Source organism: Ziziphus jujuba, chromosome 1 (genome assembly GCF_031755915.1).
Source record: "Ziziphus jujuba cultivar Dongzao chromosome 1, ASM3175591v1".
NCBI classification, from domain to species: Eukaryota; Viridiplantae; Streptophyta; class Magnoliopsida; order Rosales; family Rhamnaceae; genus Ziziphus; species Ziziphus jujuba.
Genome location: NC_083379.1, coordinates 45,734,584 through 45,754,659, shown reverse-complemented (window position 1 = coordinate 45,754,659; position 20,076 = coordinate 45,734,584). Strand labels below are relative to the sequence as shown.

At 33.8% G+C, this 20,076-nt stretch overlaps 5 protein-coding genes across 5 annotated transcripts; 1 reads left to right on the top strand and 4 right to left on the bottom strand.

Moving 5' to 3' along the window:
- Positions 1-1,557: 1,557 nt before the first annotated feature.
- On the bottom strand, positions 1,558-3,205 carry LOC107405763 (uncharacterized). Its single transcript, XM_016012851.4, has 4 exons — positions 3,049-3,205; positions 2,391-2,777; positions 2,021-2,122; positions 1,558-1,887 (listed from the first exon to the last, which is right to left on the bottom strand). Exons 2-3 carry the CDS (start codon positions 2,756-2,758, stop codon positions 2,047-2,049), a joined length of 444 nt encoding a protein of 147 aa, XP_015868337.1. The 5' UTR covers positions 2,759-2,777; positions 3,049-3,205; the 3' UTR covers positions 1,558-1,887; positions 2,021-2,046.
- A 2,831-nt stretch (positions 3,206-6,036) lies between these two features.
- On the bottom strand, positions 6,037-11,674 carry LOC107405760 (uncharacterized). Its single transcript, XM_048466674.2, has 11 exons — positions 11,441-11,674; positions 11,221-11,356; positions 10,243-10,368; positions 9,911-9,998; positions 9,489-9,574; positions 9,204-9,419; positions 8,437-8,621; positions 7,223-7,381; positions 7,068-7,148; positions 6,929-6,983; positions 6,037-6,550 (listed from the first exon to the last, which is right to left on the bottom strand). Exons 1-11 carry the CDS (start codon positions 11,563-11,565, stop codon positions 6,341-6,343), a joined length of 1,467 nt encoding a protein of 488 aa, XP_048322631.2. The 5' UTR covers positions 11,566-11,674; the 3' UTR covers positions 6,037-6,340.
- A 1,675-nt stretch (positions 11,675-13,349) lies between these two features.
- Positions 13,350-14,256, bottom strand: LOC107406768 (late embryogenesis abundant protein 2). Its single transcript, XM_016013959.4, has 3 exons — positions 14,079-14,256; positions 13,887-13,985; positions 13,350-13,754 (listed from the first exon to the last, which is right to left on the bottom strand). The coding sequence occupies exons 1-3, from the start codon at positions 14,139-14,141 to the stop codon at positions 13,605-13,607; spliced, it is 312 nt and encodes a 103-aa protein (XP_015869445.1). The 5' UTR covers positions 14,142-14,256; the 3' UTR covers positions 13,350-13,604.
- A 1,364-nt stretch (positions 14,257-15,620) lies between these two features.
- LOC107406767 (late embryogenesis abundant protein D-7) lies at positions 15,621-16,934 on the top strand. Its single transcript, XM_016013958.4, has 2 exons — positions 15,621-15,780; positions 16,237-16,934. Exons 1-2 carry the CDS (start codon positions 15,727-15,729, stop codon positions 16,657-16,659), a joined length of 477 nt encoding a protein of 158 aa, XP_015869444.1. The 5' UTR covers positions 15,621-15,726; the 3' UTR covers positions 16,660-16,934.
- Positions 16,935-17,423: 489 nt separating this feature from the next.
- Positions 17,424-19,990, bottom strand: LOC107409126 (uncharacterized). Its single transcript, XM_048475214.2, has 6 exons — positions 19,824-19,990; positions 19,337-19,581; positions 19,161-19,243; positions 18,136-18,247; positions 17,842-17,916; positions 17,424-17,763 (listed from the first exon to the last, which is right to left on the bottom strand). The coding sequence occupies exons 1-6, from the start codon at positions 19,870-19,872 to the stop codon at positions 17,590-17,592; spliced, it is 738 nt and encodes a 245-aa protein (XP_048331171.2). The 5' UTR covers positions 19,873-19,990; the 3' UTR covers positions 17,424-17,589.
- Positions 19,991-20,076: the final 86 nt, after the last annotated feature.

The following is a 20,076-nucleotide window of genomic DNA, read 5'->3' as shown; positions in this document are numbered from 1 at the left end:
GGGGAAGAAAATGGGCTTGCCCAATTTTAAGTCTCAGTATGGGCTGGTGTGAAGTTCGAGCCGACACCATAATTTAGTGACCGAAAAATTTTGTGCATTACAATACAAAATGTTTATTTATTTATTTTTTTGATGAAAATACAAAATGTTTGTTAGTCATGAAAATTTGTGACTAAAAACTATTGGTTCCTCTTACTGTGATTTAATTAAATTACTTAGATTATACTGTTTGGTTAAATTTTGACTAAAATATAATTAACACAATAATAAAATTAAACAACATTTAACTCACAGTGTTTTATTCTGTAATAAAAAGAAAAAGAAAAATGTCATCAGACAGAAGAGACTAAATGTCAAATTATCCATCCCAACAAAATCTTAGAGAAAAAAATTAAGGTCACAAAAAGTTTTTCAAAATGTCCTTTAGTTGGAATGTTTTGTCTATCAAGCGCATGCTTACATGTCTTTATTCTTTTTATTTTGAATGGATAAAACCACTAAAAGAAGCTGGAGGACAAGTTGGGACCCAAATGGCATGCCATATTAATGTTAAGTTACTAGCTACAAAGCAACCTTTGACCAACATAATAGATAATTTGAAGTAACATATAAAAAAGCTTGTAATCCTAAAAGACCAGAATCTTGCTTTAAAGTGTGTGTGTGTGTGTGTATATATATATATATATATACATTGTATAATGGAGTAGTGCTAAGAGACAATTACTTTTGAATCCCACAACAAATATATTTACTTTCCAAGGGTACATACACGAGGTCAATGAAGGGAATCCAAGGCAATCTCTTTCACTTAAATCATGATGGAGTACTACTTGTGTCCTTTACTACTTTAGTTTATTTTATTGATAAATCATCAACTTCTTCAGTGTAACTTACATATATGCAATGTTATATTTTCTAGCAAAAATAATAATAATAGAAGATGGTTAAATATTTTTTTCTTCTTGCTAAAGAAAATCAATGGCGCGCTTTAACTGCGTAAATAGCAAGTTCGCTATTTTTTGTTTTCTAGTTATATCTTTGCATGACTTGCGCCTTACTCTTTTCTAAAATCATAAAGATTTAGACCATTGTATATATGCTTGGATACATCAAAATATATATGTCACAACCAAATTAGATCTTTGATGAAGTTTGAATTAAGTACCTACTTACTCGAAAATAATTAAAATTGCTTGAATCTTTACCAATCATTCTTTTGCTTTTGCATGTGTTCGTAAAGTTGAAAGAGTGGTCCCTTAATTAATTGGCAAATTTATAACTCAATATTTGTTCTAAAGTTCTAATTACTATATTTAATTACATTATATATATGAGTCAGTAGCTTTATTAATTAAAGTCTGATCCCGTCTCAGAACATGTATTTCTGTGGACCACTCCAACAGATTAAGTATAAGCCTTCCTTCAGTTTTAGATGCTATTAGTCCCATCAAATATGTATATATATATATATATATATAGAGAGAGAGAGAGAGAGAGCATCTTCTTGAAGTTCATAAGCTCATGATTATATATACATAAATATTTGAAGCAATGAAAAAGGAGGAAGGAATCAATTTCATTTAAAAAAGCAATGCATGCAGAGTACAATAAACAAACGCTTTAATTAACACAAAGACATTAACATTGGATAAATCGAAAGCACCAAAAACTACATCCATTCCTTTTTAATATAAATTTTATGGGAAATTAACCTAACAAAAATATTGCCAGGCACACATAACATATATATATATATATAACGATTTTTAATTATGTGAACATGGCTTCTTAAAACCAATGTTTCACACCCCAAAACAATTAATGATCATCATGAAACCGCGCTCACTAGCAATAGTACTCCATATCTCTCGCTAATATATAATTGGCCTGCAACAAAAGGAAAATATATATATATCGTAAAAACTTTCTTTCAAGATTGATTTTTCCTAGTCAGTAAACTAACCAAACCAACTGAATTCCAAAAAAATTAAAATTTAAAGTGCTTAAAACGACGACATACCCAAAATTGGATAATAAAGATGTTGTCTAGTACGAGTCCCTGGGAGCATTGCATCTAAAGCACTCAATTCTGCTAGCAAAGTTGTGCTCGTTGCATCCCGACCTGCATTTCCAAATTTGCATTCAATTATACATATATATATATATATATATATATATATCTCTGTGTGTGTGTGTGTGTGTACAAATATATATTGCCACGTAGACATATGATATGATCATGAGGAAGATTCTAAAAGTATCAGCTAGCTATATATGATAGTAAAAGCAGTCAAAAAAAGGGGGATTCATATCTTTATACGCTAAAGTAAAGCTGCTCTAAATTATTTATATATATATATATATATGGATGTGGAACAGTGGGTGTATACCTGGTGCAAATCCAGTCGCCAGATTTCCATCCAGGTCGACCGCTGCCTCCGCCGCCCCCTAAACCAAAACCCCGGCCGGAGCGCGGCATATCACAATCATAACCTCCAGCTCCGTCGTCCTTGAATGCACCGCACTTGAAGCAGCTGGAGCGGCTCGCAAAGTTGTGGGCTCCACAGTTGCCTGCACTGCAGTACCAGTCGCCCGGTCGGACATCAGACCCAGTAAACCCGAATGATGATCCTCCTCTTCCTCCGAACCCCCCGCCGAAGTCACCAGACTTGGGGTCTCCGCATCGCTGGCACGACTCCCGCCTCTGGAAGTTGAGGTGCTGGCAAGACCTGCAGTTCCAATCTCCTGGCCTGCTCATATTTTCTGCACTACTTAACCTGAAAATGCTAGTGACGTTAATGCCAAGTATCAAATGTATATACATATAATATATAATATATAATATAACATGCATGCATTATATATACATATACATAATTTTTCTCTTATCAGGTTTCATAGATTTATCATCAAAAACATGTTACATGTTGTGTAACGTTGTCTATGTTTTGGTTGACAAAAATTTGTTTGATAAGAGAATTACTATATATATATATATATATATATGTATATATGTATGTAAATGAAGAAGTAGTGAAAGAAACTAACCTGAAGAAAGGGTACTTGAGATATAGATAAATGTGTTTGTTTTGTTGGGCTGCGTATGGGTGAAGAAGATGAAGAGAATTAATGGTGAAGGGAAATGTGTGATAATGGGGGTGCTTATATACAAGCTTAGAGGCTGTGAAAAAGGGAATAAATGGAGGGCCGTGAAACCTACTTTTTCGTGTTCTTCAATTGCCAACCTTGATAATTGTAATCACTTAAAATCTCTCTAAAGGAAAGTTAAAGAGATAAAGGAAACTTACTACTCCCAGCAGCAACGATTCCAAAGTCTGTTTTTCTTTTTTCTTTTTTTTCTTTTTTTTTTTATTTATTCGAATTTTTAAAAATAAAAAAATAAAATTCGAATTTTGAATGGCATACTTTGCCCTTTGATCGTATCCATTCACTATCTACTAGTACACCATTCTCTTTTAACGTGATCATCACAAGTACATAATCACATTATCAAAAAAAAAAAAAAAAAAAGTACATAATCATCATCATCATCATCATCCTCAACTCCATGCATACCATATTATAATATATACTGATAGACTGTCCAATTATACAATAAAGTTAGGGATATAAATATTAATTAATTATGTGTAAATTAATCCCTGACGTGTACTGTACATAATAACATTACCTTAACCTTAATTAAGGCTGCTTATAGGTAGCTACGCTGTGCTTCTAGAAATACTTAACTATATATAAATATATATATATATATATATATGTAACACAAAATTAGTAATGTTGGCTAAGTGGAAGAGTAGTTAATTAAAATTATTTAAGTATAAGAGAGAGACGCTGAACTAGGTTGACCAAAATTTGCATGCCCAACCTACCCAACAAATCCAGACCCACAAAAAGAAGATTGGGATTCTGTAGCCTCTCCTCACAACATATCAACTCAATTAATCAAGTGAAACATGAACCTTAGAAAGGCCGTTTGACCATCGCATGCATTTCGTTTTGGACTAATGAATTGGGACCCCCATCCACTAAAACGTGGCACTTGTCCCACCTTAAAGTTTTTCAATTTTAGAGAAGCCTAGCTGGCTGCATTTTATTGGACAATGTGGAATCCTAGTCAGCAATGCTGGCTACGGTACAAAGCATATTCTAGACAGAAAGCCCCCTAGCCGGCCCACTTATGTATATATCCAGGCCCAGCTACGGGTCAAGTCTCTTTCAAATTTTTACTTTGAGAGGGATGAGAATCAGCAAAATAGACAGTCAATTTATGGGAAAAATTGGTGGTGCTTTACAAATATGAATATTCTCCTTTATTCCTACTTAAGTTCCACAACTTTGCACACAAGTCAAGTGAATTATATAGATACTTGAATTTTCTCAATTTTTACAAAAGTAAATAATAATTTTTTTTTAATTTTTTTAATTTTACATTCATTTTTATTATTATTATTATTATTTTTTTTTTTGTATGTTTATGGGTACTGTAGATATAGTTTAAAAAGAGCTAGGAGGTCTTAGACACAAAAGAAAATAAAAAAAATTAAAAAAAATAAAAATAAAAATTGGGAAAAAACAGAAAAAGAAAGGTAAAAATGGTGAGTTTCAATAAAGCAAAAATATAAATTGAAATTGATGATGGGAATAACAAGTAGTCTTCGAGGTATGGTTTGAGCATTTTGACCATCTTTTTTATTTTTCCTTTTTCTTTTGTTTGCTGCGGCTGCTATTCCAAAAATCTCTCTCTCTCTCTCTCTCTCTCTCTCTCTCTCTCACACTGAGATTAAAGGGGATTTAGGCTTTATCAGTGTCTTTGTCTCTCTAAAGAAATATAAACATTATATACATATATATATATATATATAAGAAAGAGAGAAAGAGAGAGAGAGAGAGAGAGAGAAGATGAATTAGATCTGGCCTCCATTCTCTTGGGGAAGGGTAAAGGAAAGTGAGAGGCAAACTGTAAAGAAGAGCAAAGAGAAGTGTGCTGATTCGATTCTCCTCGGGAACCGCTTCCATTCCATTCCATGCATGACTACGACCAACTTAAATATTCTCTTTTTTTTTGTTTGTTTTCTTCTTTCTGCTTCTCCCTTCCTGCTCCTCCTCCTATTTTTATTTCTCTCTTTCTTTTCTTTTCTCTCTTTCTTTTCTTTTCTTTCTTTCTTTTTTTTTTTCTTTTTCCATAAATTAAAAAAAATAAAAAATCCTACTACTCCACTCCACAACCATCTATCTGATACCTGCTTTATTTTTCTTTTTTATTATTAATTTGTTCACATTTTATATATATTATAATAATGAATTTGGAAAACAGATGATGTTTTGGGTTTCCTTGGTTTCCACATCACTTTATTCTTTTTTAAAATTATTAAATCAGTTTTCAAGTACTGGATTCTATATTTTGTAAGCTTTCTTAGATGTGCCATACATATATTAACCACCGAAAAGAATGCCCCAGTATGCTACTCTCATGTTCAGACCATAACATTTCCAAAACCTTCATTTACCAAAAATACATATTTATATATATATATATAAAAACTTCATATAGGAATATCATATACATATTATCAGTTTCTTATAACTTAAGTACGAATATTATAGACGAGGCGAGTACTGCAGGGTAAAGCACCCCTATGCATACCAATGAAAGTACAAGTTCGAATAATAAAAAATATAAATTTTTAATAGTTTATAAATTCGGTGAATTATTAAAAAAAGAAAATAGGAATATTATACATATAGTCAGTTTTCTTATCAGATAAGATTAAGCATATTTAAAAACAAATAAATGGATCCTGACGTTATCCTAAAGCGCAGTTAATTGATTTGGGTTTCCTTAAGCTGAACAACAATATTGGGCCATCAGAGGCCCAACATCCAATTCTACCTGGAATCAATTTCCATGCTCCATAGCCTAAACTTCTCAAATCCTCTCTCCTGCAATTTATTAACTATTTTGAAATGCCACCAATCCAAAATTCCACTGTAATGTGTCCCCTTGAAGCATAATAAAGCAAATTTTAATGTTTAATACATTTGGCCACTTTGTTGCATACATCCTTGATCGCAAATACAGTAGACAATGATGATTTTCTATTCAATCCAACACCAAAAATACAGATTTTGAACCAAACAAATGCCATATTTGCCGATAGATCACTGTGAAACACTTAAAATAAAACTCATGGGGACCATACCTGATGCTGTTTTCCAACATATTTCACACCAGGCATGACATCCTGTAAAACTAGATTTTGTAAACCAACACCATAACCCAAAAGCTAATCCAAACATTATAGCATGCATTGAGATTTCACTCTGTCCCTCTTCTGCTCCGGCTACCAGGACTAGAAACAGTCCTTGGACCTATGGATTCAGCTGGACTATACAAATCCCTATGACCAACTGAAGCACTTCCTCGGAGACCATGAGATGAAACTTGGCGAGGAGATCTGGAACTTGGCTCGCCAACTCTGAGAGCCTCAGTCTCTAAATGCTTGGCTTCATCATTTAGCAATGCTAACTGCTTCAGCAAAAGCACTCAGTCCATAAAGAGTTTATATTACAGATAATCTATATTTATAAACTAGGCAGAGTATGTTTTTTAACTGTCTGTCAGAATTGATTGTTTACTGATTCTGACTGATGAGATGAAAGCAAAGATGTATCGAAAATCAAACAATGTTCCACATGCTACTGAAGCATAGAACTTTGCAAGAGAATGTAAAAAGAAATTTCAACCTAAAATAAGACTCTCAGGTTGTAAATTTTATATGGCTTGAGCTCAAAAACAAAAATTGCAATTTTATAATTGTAATTCCATGAAACAGGAAAACTTTCCGAGATCGTTGTAGCATCCTTAAATATTTATGAAAAATAATGTATTTAACATGGTTTATACCCGAGTTTCATTCTCCCTTATCCGATCCTGGAGTGCATTTATAGCAGGACTTAAGCTGCATACATTCGACAGAAGGTAAGTACATAGAAAAATGTTAACCACATAAGTACTAATATGGATGTTGTCATTTGATTCTAACCAATATTCAATTAATTTGCACATGGAAGCCTGATATGTTGACGTATGATGTACGAAAGTAAGTGGATGCATTTTTGTGTCCCTGAGTAAAAGGTACAGAAAGTTAGTATAAAGAATGACATAATTGGTTTGCAGTACATTAAATCATTTTATCACCTCAAATTTTGTCCTATGGCTTGGTTATATGCTGCCCGTTCCTCTTCAAATATTACATGTTGCAAATCCGTAAATGACATTAAAGGTGAATCAAGCTTAATAAGAGATGAGGTTGGCAGAACATGAAGGGGAACTTCTTTCCTGACATACTCTGCACCACTGTCAGCAAATGAAAGCAATTCTAGGTTTTAGGTTAAGAGTAGCCTTTGAGGACCCATATGAGATGTAATTGAAAATTAATAGATAGACGGATTGCATAAATCAAAACATATATAGAAAAAGGAAAAAAAGCTGTAAAGGTAAACATAAAAAATCAGACCCCTAAACAAGTAAAAATCAAATTAAACTAATAAGGATTGTCATAAAGCACACAGGTCCATAAGCACCACAAACATAAATATTCTCAAGGAAATCCACTGTAAGTTATTTATTATTAAAAAAAATAATAATAAATAAATAATTCATATTCCTTCACTTTCATATCAAATTTATATCTATGTCACCAACAAAGACATCCGTAATTAGACGAGAAATTTTCGGAATTACAAATGCAGACGGCATATTATGAAATCAAACCAGCTTCTGGAAGTTGTGACAGGGATATGGACAGAAGTTCAATTAGTTATATTAATTGCTCGTTGACATGTAGAATTGAGGTTTTTGGCTGTTCTACCTTTCTGGAATTCATTTCGCAATGTTTATATGTTCATTAGTCAGAATAGTAACTTAATAAACTAAACTTTTACTTCACATTCACTCTGTTATCTAGAATGTTTGATGCAAAGATTCTCCTTTCACTTTCCATTGTAGTAATAACATTTCGGAGGGAGAACATAGGTAGAAATCTGAAGGTGTAAGACAAGCTAAAAAAAGGGAAATGCACCAGGATGACAAATTTTCGCAAACTTTAGTCTACACATAATTTTAAATGAGGAACTCCAAGAATTTATTGAGTAAAATAGACTTCAGGAAAGAGCATTGCTCAAAAAAATCCAAAAAGCATGGGTGTGTCAAAGAAGAATGATTCTAGGTGTATCAATTGAGAATAAGAAGTGTTTCTCATCTAAATGCTTAAGCTTCAAGCTCGTCAGCAACAACATAAAGTGACACCAGCATTTCATTGTAATGATAGTAGATAGAACACCACATCTTGAAAAAAGAAAGAAAAACATCCTAAAAGATTCGAAAGTGATCAAGTACATACTCATGTATACCTCATGTCCAAATTGGAACGATGCATTGCTTCTTGCATGCTTTCTGACATATCCATGGGATCTATGTCAGCAATCATGTTATTTGAATTGTCAGCACTGTAGTTTCCTCCTGTCCTTTCTCTTTCTATATAGTTTGCATCAGCATTAGCAAAAAAACCCCCCAAGTCTGAAGACCTTCCCCCACCCTAATCAATCATAAATAATTAGACATGGCAGAAAGCAATCATGAAAATTGTATCATCCAAACAAGAATATACGCATGGAAAAAAAGCTTTTCTAACAACATAGGCTTATTGACTTGGGCATTCCTCCAGTAAGTTAGAGGCTGTTCCCGCACTAACAAAGACAGACATCAGCTAGGTCCCACTAAGATTTTTAGAATAACATCTATTTATTAATTCATTTAATGAGCAAGTGCCAACCACTGTATTTTCAGTCAAATTATTTGCATGGTGAAAGCAGCACAAGATAAAAGTAAATTAACTCAACTAATTACATCTTTAGTCCTTTTTCCTCTCCTTTTCATTGATGCTAGTTAGTAGTAATTTATGCTTAATTCTAAGCAGTAACTTGTTTTGCCTATAAGTATGCAACTTCTTATAGATAAATTTTAGAAAAACATCATTTAGAAACTTATGGACTAAGAAAATATTTTGTTCACTTTAGTCAAACATGGATGAATGGATTATACGTGCTAGTTCAGGAAGAGATACTCTGAGATAGAGCAATAATCTAAGCAGATGCATCGTTAAAACTAAAGACTGTACCTTGATAACTCCAACATTTCTTGAATCACCAGTGTCCTGTTCAGAACTTTCTACCTTTGCAGTGCCAGATCTTACTGATGCATTTTCTGAGGAACTTAAAGATGACTCCAGATCTATTATTGAACTCTTATTAATGGGTGATAAAGAAAGAGGCCTTGACATGTTATGCTGCTTCCCATCTGAGGATTGAAAAGCAATGACTTGGATCCTTCCAACCTGGAATTAGCAAAATGTGACTATGAACTCTTTAGAAGGCTACTGCACTGAAATGCGCTTGACACAAACCTTGTTTATATCTTCACTAAAGCAGGAAAAGATCAGCCCTATAAACCCAGAATCTAGAAGTTGATACATTGCCTGAGTCCTCACATCTGAAGAAAGTAGAAAGTAGTTTTAGATGTTAGTTTCTAGCAACTAAGTAGGATAACTTGTCCACCAACTAAAGATTCTATCTGGTCATGAAAAGCAAGGAGAGGTATATATAACAAGAAAGCAAGACCAGCATAAATTAGACACTTACAAAAAAACACACATACACAATGTCATCCTCAGTTAAGTTAAATCTAACTTCTTTATGAACTTGCACTGGATCTTGTTTCTTTCTGATGTTCTTAAATTCAAGGTCACATCAGATATAATGCGATTCAACAATGAGCGACACTGATCAAATAAAATGTCAGACAAAATGGTAGTTGAAAATTACTCACCAACATGAGAAGGAAGAACTGTAATATGAGGATGTGAATGGTACCACCCAATCACTCTAGTGGTTCTTCCAGTTGCAGTTGTCATTCTGTGCTATAAAGTTAATTACACAACATGACCAGCAACTTTTACACAAACAATTGATGCAAGCTAATACAAGTCACAACATGCAAATAGCATGAAGTCTAAACAGGAACAACTAGCTATATAATCCAATATTTTTGGAATGTAAATGTTGAACAATCTAAGAAAAAAGAAGAAATGAAATATGGCAGATATACACATAAAGATGTCAAACGGAACACTTAAGCACTAGAACAAGAGTCAAGGATATTTCAGCCTGAGCTGATGCAGCAGCCAACTGTTCAGGATTGGTCTCCACACGGTCCTTTCTTCGATCTGATCGTGTCTGAGGTGATGCTCCCCAAATTAAAGCAGTCGCACCCCCATTTTTTGAGTACTGAAATTCCCAAAATCAAATGTGAAAACTATGACCACGAAATTAAAATTTATTTCAGGAAAAAAGAAGAAGACAATCTGAAAATCTAAACCCACCCCCCCCCCCCAAAAAAAAAAAAAAAAAAGTACAAATCCACAACATGAGAATGACATCACTCTCATATCTACAGAAGTAAAATTTATCAAGCAACAGTACAGTCATTGAATACAACAATATTGATATATACACCAAGCTGCTATGAGTAGTTGGGCACAAATTTTCATCCAAAAAGATAAGCTAATTCACTTTTGAAATCATGTTTTGGCAATTTGCGGCATGCTTCAAAAATTGTGCACCATCAAGCGCTTTTCAGCTTTCAAGGCTAGCCACCTCTAAAGAAATGTGGCATAGCACAAAAAGAATCCTATTAAGTCTTGAATGAATCCACTGTCAACGACACATGGGAAACTGGCAAACCACAGACTAAGCTGGATGGTCAATTTCCCTGATCCCACAAATTATTTAACAATGTGAGACACCATGGACAAACTAACCTATCTTATATTTGTTTGAAATTCCTCATGAGCACACCACAGAGGCTCTAAAGCCCAATTCAAACAAAACCTACGAAAATTTTGTTTCATAACCAAAATTTTACAAACTCGTACATAAACGAAAAAGAAAATTCTAAAACGCACAAAAATCAAATTAATTCAGCTCCAACTCCAGCACAAGTACAAAACCCATCAAGCAATCACATACTCGAGAGGAAATTAATACAATTTAAAAAAAAAAAAAAAAGACCCAAAAGGCGCATAAATAATCAAACAAGTTGAAAAAGACAATGAAAACGGATGGGGGTTATAGATTAACCTCGATATCACCAAGAAGAAGGCCCATGATCTCTTCGGTTTCAGTGGACAATGCATGAGTGAGACAAGTTAACCAGACATCCTCGGACATTTTTACTCCTGTTAGAGACATTCTGATTCTTGTTCGCTCTCTATCTCTGCAAATTACTGGTTTTATCTCTCTATTTTCTCACTGAATTAAAAAAAAACGAAGAAGGAGAGAATAGAATTTCTAAACGTACCCAGCTTCCAAAGTCCAAACCATGCCTTGTAAGGCTTTTGTACTGTGTGTACGAATAGCTCTGGCGAAGCAGAAGAAGAAGAAGCGTTGGATCTCACTCCTCAGGCCCTCTGCTTCATAAGCCATAATTTGGTGCGGTCTGTTGTAAGGTCTTACGGTGTGAATCTTGAACCGGTCTTTTATTTGATCCGTGGAGATTGGCTAGTCTTGGTTGTGATTGATCTGATGACGCGGTTTGACATGCCATTTTGGCATTCCATTGCCAAAATGTGACATAGTAGCACCTTCTTGCTACAATTTCAATTGGCAAATTTTTAGAAAACTCTAAATTTTGCCGACATCATTTTTGTTACTAAATTTTGCATTTTATTTGCTATCGTCGAATTTTAATAATGAGCCCATTATAGTATAAAGTTTATTATATTTAATATTTAAATATCACAATTTTTTTTAAATAGTAAAAATGAATCTAATAACCATTTAATAATATTTATAATTTGATAATATTATATTTTAATATATACTATCTGAACTTCAATACTAAAATTTGATATTGAGCCATTATAAGATTTATAGCAATGCCAAATTTAAAAAATAGCAAATATTAAAATAGCATTCACGTTGAGCCATGTAAGGTTTATAGTAATGTCAAAATTTAAAAATAGTAAATATCAAAATAGCATTCACATTGCAAATGTTATTGTTCTTCTCATCGCAATTCCAATTTTTTTTTTTTTTTTTCAGAGGATCCAATGAAATGATTTCTTTTCATTTTCATAGACGTTCGCATTAATTCCTAATGCATCGGACAAGTGTATCCTCTTCCTTCTCCTTTTTCCCCAATATGGTCATATGCTGATTTACCCTTTTATTTCATGGAACTTTTCTGTTTCATTGTGAACAAATAGTTTTAATGGTATTAAAAACAAAAAATTAATTATGAAATACTAGACCATATGGAAAAGAAAATTTTAAGTTATTTTGCTTTTAAGTGCCAGGCTAGGATACTATTTTAACTTAATGCAGTTCGCCCTTTTTTGGTCTAAGAATTTAGTCCTAAATCCTAATTATTATTATTTCTTTTTGGTCATTGCAACAATTTTTATATTAAAGAGGAGGAGAGATGTGGTGTTTCCAATCCAAAATTTCATAGATGTAAATATGAGAAGGTATACCAATGAAGCCAAACAAAATTCTAATTAATTTTGACCATATAAAAAGCAAAGTATTAGTCAATAATTAGTGTTATTAATAGTGTTTCATCTAATAAATAATATTGGTTATAAGAAGTTTGTTCTAAACTGTTAATTGACTTTATATAAAATAGATTTGATTCATCTACCTTTTTCAATGTTTGATTTAAATGCAATTTGATATTTTAATTTAAAAAATATTATCAACTTTCCCTTCAAGTTTTTTTAATACAATTTCATCAATTAAAGGTGTTGATTAGTTATAATTTTTAAAATTTAAAAGGTAAAATTGAAATCAGTGAAAACTTTAGAGATCTAGCTAGATGAAATATTCTTTGTAAAGTATATCAATTGATTAATTATTTTTGGTGTTCATTTGTTTTTTTATAATATCAAAGGTTTAAATATTTCAATGTTTCACAATTATTTTGCTAATGATCTATCCCCATTTGAACATTGGTGTTAATTTGACATATCTCGTTTTTGAACAATATGTTTCATTTACCATTTGTTCAACCACATAATAATGTCGATTCTCATTCTCCAATCAATTAATGTTTAGCAAAAAAAGCTAAGAGAGAACTTGAACTTTGAAAATATATGTATTTATATATATATAAGTTCAAGTTCTCTCTATATATATATATATAAATTAAGAGAATTGAAGAGTTTTTTTTGGTATGCTAAGAGAATATAGAATAAAGATAATTTGTAGAGTATTAGAAGACAGCGGGTGACCCCACTCTTGTTTGAATTGATTTTATGGATGAGATCACAACATATATATCCTTAGTCCTTGCCACGTGGAAAATGACTACAACACACTTGGGTTGCCTTGTCTTTTATTACAAAATCAAATCTCTCTAAGAAAAGAAGATATGACAAATTAAAGTTCATATAAAATCATAATTAATTCATTATGCATGATCATGATCTGAGTACGTAGTAGTAGCAGTACTACCAAGTTGATGATTAAATCCTAGTGCTTGGGTTGCTTGGGTGGCTTGGATTGTTAGTGCCACCGCTGCCACGGCTGGTGGGGTTGTTGTCTGCGTTCATTCCCAGTGTGTTCTTCACTGCCTCAGCTGCTCCTTGTGCCATGTTCTTCATTTGCTCCCCGGTCTGCAATTAATTAAATAATCAAAATTATTCACACCCATACGGAAGAGGACGTACGTAAGTGAAATTAACAATTTGGTTTATAGTATTATAAATTTATATATGTCTATTTGAATTTTATATTGCTGTAATTGCCTGTTGAAGGAAGTGGGTGGCTTGCTCCTTGATGTCAGAAGCGTTTTGGGAAGATTGAGATGGATTTGATGACTGATTCATAAACTCATCCTTCTTCATCTGCTCATATAAATTACAAATATTAAAACATATCACAAATATTAATTACATTAATCAAACTATATAATAAAAAAAGCAGTGATCACATATCACCTGAGCTTGACCGGTGATTTCGCCGGCCTGGTAAGCCAAGTCCTGACCTTGTGATCTTGACATTCTTACGCTAGTTTTTTGTGTTAACAATATATTGAATAATAATAATAATAATTATAATAATGAGCCAGATATCGTAAAGTTTTGGAGGTCTGAAGAGATTGGCAGTGCAAGACCTCGGATGCAAAGGAGGTTATATATAGGTGTTCACCGTCTGTTATAATTCTCATCCCTTAGCACCGTACGGTATGCGATTAATATGGCTTATCACTTAATTTGTCAGCTGGGAATTTGGTACGTAGGAATGTTTCAAACATGTTACTCGGTCAAGAAATAATACAGAATCCATTGGCATAAACTCCGGAGACATGACCTTGTGCCAACATGTTATAATTGCCTACGTTAAATTAATTTCTTGCAAAAATCCACCCATTATAATGGATGTTTAATTTGTGTCGTGTTTTTCGTACTCGTAGCTGCAACTAAATTTGTTTATATGCGTATATATCCATCAAGTTAGCGCTTAATATATATATATATATATATATAGTTTGAAAACAAAAATTCTTATCGCTTATTTGAATCCTATTGTTTCCATATGATAGGGCTCTTAGTTAAGGTACGTATATACCTACTTAAGTTAGCTACTAGTTCTCACTATATCTTAATTTTTTCAATTTATTATTCCTTTTAATTATATATAAGTTTAAAAAAAAAAAAAAAAAAAAAAAAACTATATACAACCTACGTGTTTCGCTGATCGATCAGCAACTTTTGCCACGTTGCATTTCTAATGCAATTGGACTCTTTCATCAACTACACATACGTATGTATATATTAGATGTAAGGGAAAGCCGACTTAATTTTCACCCCCCCAAAAAAAAAAAAAAAAGGAAAGCAGAATAATAGACGAGGAAAAGTAAAGAAACTTTAGAAAATCATATTCTAATAAAATGAGCAATTACGTAAAAAGGTCAATGAACCGAATACTCGTCTCCATTCTCAAAAAAACAAAAAATAAAAAATAAAAAGCCTGAAATATTTAATTATCAACTCGCTTTTATATATGTATATATTACTTAATTATCAATTATATTTTAACAATCTGAATTTTTTCTTTCCAATCTATACATGAACAAACGTAAGCTATATATATATATATAATAGGAAAGGGAGATATAACATGTACTACTTATAAACTCATTTCTAATTTTTATCGAAGTATACAATAATTAAACTCATTTCTAATCATATATTAGAATCATTTGGAACTTGGCTAATTGCAAGGCAATTGACTGCACCTAAACCAACGTGTAGACTCTTATCCAACGCGTGGCTTTGGGTTGTCGGAACCAACACGTGTCAACATGGCGTAGGCTGAGTCATCCGTTTTTTATCCTCCCAAAAGTTACCGATGCAGCAAAACTCACGCTATTCCTTAACCAAAGCGAGGCACGTCCTAGACACGTGTCGCAAAATAGAACGCGTGTCAATTCCTAAGCTCACATGCATTCATATAAAGATCAAAACCACTATACGAACACCTCCATCATTTCAAAGGCATCGAATAAAATCTTATCAGTCTACAAAACAGATCGAAGCTAGTTAGCTAATTTCAGTACCTTCTTGAAGATCAGACGAGAAGAAAATGGCATCTCATGAGCAGAATTACAGAGCTGGTGAAGCCAGGGGCCGAAGTCGGGTACTACAACTTTTTCAATATGCACATTGCATGATCATATATATATATATATATATATATACACATCTATACAAAAATTTGTTATAAAACACCTACTGTTTTCTTTTTATCGTGTGGTTGCTTAGCATAGAATACACACCACCGGTCATTAAATAATAATATATTAACTGATGTTAGATATCTATACTATGATATATATATATATATATAATATTTTATTTTACTGGGTTGACGTCCAAGCATTTTGGACGTCAGCATCCTCCAAACACCAGCCTCCTATTACTAGTAATAAGATATGGTTGCTTCATTGCTTGCATACGTAGTAAGCTAATAAAGATTGTCCAATCATGGTTATGCAATAGAGAAGAGCTTATTAATTATAAAACAATTGATGAAAAGCTTAGAGATGAGGCTGAAATGGACAAACATTTAATTCTTGATATGCGACATTTTCAGGAGAAGACGGAGGAGATGAAGCGGTCAATGGAGGAGAAGGCACGAGAAGCAAAAGAAAAGGCCAATCAGACAGCTCAAGGGGCAAAGGACAAGACCTATGAGACTACACAAGCAACCAAGGAGAAAACCCAGAGCGCAGCGGAGGCAGCCAAACAGAAGGCTTCGGAGGCAGCCGAGACCACAAAAGAAAAGGGCTCTGAGGCTGCCGGAAAGACTCGCGAGAAAACATATGAAACCAAGGAGAAGACCGGTGGGATTCTTCATCAGACAGGGGAGAAAGTGAAGCAAATGACACAAGGTGCTACTGATGCTGTCAAAAGTACGTTTGGCATGGCCGGTAACGATGATGATGACCCTCAGAATCCAAACTATTATAATAAAAACACTACTGATCGTGATGACCGTAATAACCCTTCCTATTAAGAACTACTGATTTGAATTACTACAATGTATGTTTGTTTTTTATGCGTCCGTCAGTGAAATTATGTGTGTCTTTAATTGTAGCACTAGCTAGTGCTGCATGGTTGTTGTTGTTGGGCATGTTTTTCAGGTCCAGAGTTCTACGCCCTCCTTTCATTAGGAGAGGAGGTGTTGCACTTTTTTGCTTTTCCAGTGTGTAGATGAACCGTGGAAGGGATATATAGGATGTAATCTTCATCTTTATTATGGAAGTAGAATAAGATTTATATTTTCCCTTCTATTTTGCGCATACAGTCCTGTGGAGCAAATAAATTGATGATTTTCGGTTTAGAAAATCCCCATTATACTCTTATTGTCTTTTCAGTGTTCAATACGATGTTATAATGTTCTTTTTATTACATTATATACACGTATTTTATTGGGTACGCACACGGTATACTTCAACTTTGGGTTGAAAAAACTTCCGACATGGCATGGACCAGTACACGAACTGGTTAATAAGACCATTTAAATTAGAAGTCGCTTAATTTGTTCGCTTCTCTACTCAATCAAGTTAATAATGATCGATAATGAAAGGACACAAACGAGAAGAATACATCAGGTCATATTCAGCTGCACGAAGAGAGTACGCAGCTATTAGTACCCAGAATAGAACAAAATCACTTTGACATAATGACGTGACGCAAACGCTAATTGTTCCTGTTTGATTGCTATTTTCAAAAGGTTAGGTGTACGAGGGCCCTCCCTTTCCAACTCCCACGTATTCATCTCCAAAATTAACTTTTAGCTCATCTTCCTTTCATTCATTTTGAAAACCGCTATACTATTAATTGTTACAATGTGGCTGACATGAAGATCTTTTCATCCTCACAATGATATTACGACATTCTCACCCCAGAACTTTCGAACACAAGAGGAGCAATTTGTAATGAACTAATCACTCATGTCATCACTTCCTTCATCCTCATAAACATCATCAAATAGAACCTCATCTGAGCTTTTTTGGTCAGTATCCATGGCATCTTCAGAAGACTCTTCCTCACCTTCATCCTCGTCCTCATAAATAACAGGCAAGGTTGTGTCGTTTTCATCCTCTTCGTCAACAACCTGTTCCAAGATATTGCGTTAAAAAAACTAGCCTCTAGGAGAACTCATTACAAACTTTACCAACGCACATATACTTACCCCTGCATAAAGCAAGTCCAAGACGCTTGATAGTTGGAGAGCTGATTGAAAAGTGGAGACTCTGGATTCGATTAGCTGCATATTAATAAAGAAACTTCAATCAATTAACTACACAGACTCACACGTTTTATATGGTTGTTATGGATTTCTTCGTTTTTTGGTATCAGGGTCTGTGTATCTACTGACATCTCATTGCACAATCAATAATATCCAGCTTGCAACAATGTCTGCAGGACTCCTTTCTTGAATGGAAAGCTGCTTCCTTTATGACCGTGAGTTAAGACAAAATTTTACCTGGTACAAAGAATTCAGAGCAAGTAGAGAAGATTCCTGGGACATAATGAAACTTGCATGTTGAAGAAGCAGACATCTCAGCCATGGAACCGCACATGCCAAAATTGCACCTCTGGAATGAAAAGTACAGCATTAAAATCTATTAGGATAAAAATAAAGTAAAAGTTGGACATAAAATTAAATTAAGCTATTGAACAACAAGAAAGAGAAGATCAGTCATATACAAACCAACTATGTGTTCCTGAACACCAAAAAAAGCGAACAATAGTGTACATAAACCCAACTGCTCATCGATGGTCATGCATGCAAACCAAGAAATATATCCATACCGATGTCATTACTCAAAATACAAAATATATTCATACTGGCATCCTACTCAAAATGCATTGGTAGAGTCCAAGAAAGTATAATTGGAGATATGGGATACAAAAATAATGCAATATTATACATCAACTCTTGAGCACTTAGTATACTGATTTCTATGTTGATTTTAACTAGCATCCAATTCAAGGTTTTATGCATGATATCACCGTTTTGACACTTCAGCGTATCAATTCAATTTTGTAGTCCTGTTCAATGCCTGATATCCTTACATGCCAATGAGACATCCACTAAGTATCAAATGCTAACACAATAAAATGTTTGAATACTTGATATATTTCCAAACATGCATTGAACAGTATCGAAGAAGTACCAATTAACAGGAACATGATTTAGATACTGCTTCACTGGCCATACTAATTCAGATATATGAGAATCAAACTTGTTATAATAATCCAGTAATCTTCATATGCCATGCAATTACCCAAGTTGTTATCCCTATCCAACATTTTGATAATTTCTCGAGTAAAATACATTTTTTCAGGCACTCAATTTTTCTTCACCAGATAACACAACAAGAAGCAAAACTCAATTCAGCATGGATAATTGGGTAACCAAAATCTTTGCAAATAGTGCCCCTCACGTACCAATAATTTGAAGACATCCAAGAAAAAGGCCTAGTGGCTAGGTGTTTCACCACATACCTCGACTGAATAATAGATATGAGAGATTGCAGAAGCTTCAAAACATCAGATGGGTTCAGCAGTGAGACAGATTTCAAAATAACCTGCCACCAGAAATATAAACAAACGCTGACCTTAAAACATCTGGGTCGTCCTAACATTGATAAATTTAACACAGCATAAGGGCAAGAACTGACCTTCTCATCTTGGGTGTACAAGCAATCAAAAAGAAGGGCACGGTCATCAGCATGCAGTGCTTGCTTGAGCAGAACATGAACTGAGTCAGCACTAGGAGGCTTTGCATCCTTAGAAGACTCTTGCTTCTTGTGGCTGTCAGCTCTATCATTATCCATTAAATTTAAACTCGCCAGTTTTTCCCCCATGGTTGGCTCATCCAAATCATCGTTAACAAGGACACCTTCTGCCGCCTCTCCTCCATGACCTATTATTAACATATTGTTGTTAACAAGAGCAAAACATTTATCCAATGAAGAACTACAAAGTTCAAATTTTTCTTTCTAAAAAATTTCACTTTTTTTCTTTTTTTTTCCTTTTTTTCTTCAATGTACATAGTTTATCTTTAACTCTGCATAAACATATTTGAAGCAAATATCAAAAACAGAAAAAAAAAAAAAAAAAAAAAAAAGGTGAAATAATAAAGAAATCAAAAGCAAAGGAAATCACCGTCAGAAGTGAATTCTGTGATTCGGGATTTCAATTTCTTCTTCGCCATCTCCGAGCAATGAGTGGGGCTGACGGCTGTCACTCCGGCGACGCAGACAGAGTGAAAGTGAAAGCAGGCTGAGAGAAGAGGAATAAAGATGCGTGCTTTAAATGAGGATCCAAGAATATAAGAATAAGGGAACGATAGGGTTATAACTTCAACCAACATCCAAACAGGGCCTAATGCACGTAACATGTTTTGGGGGTAATTTCG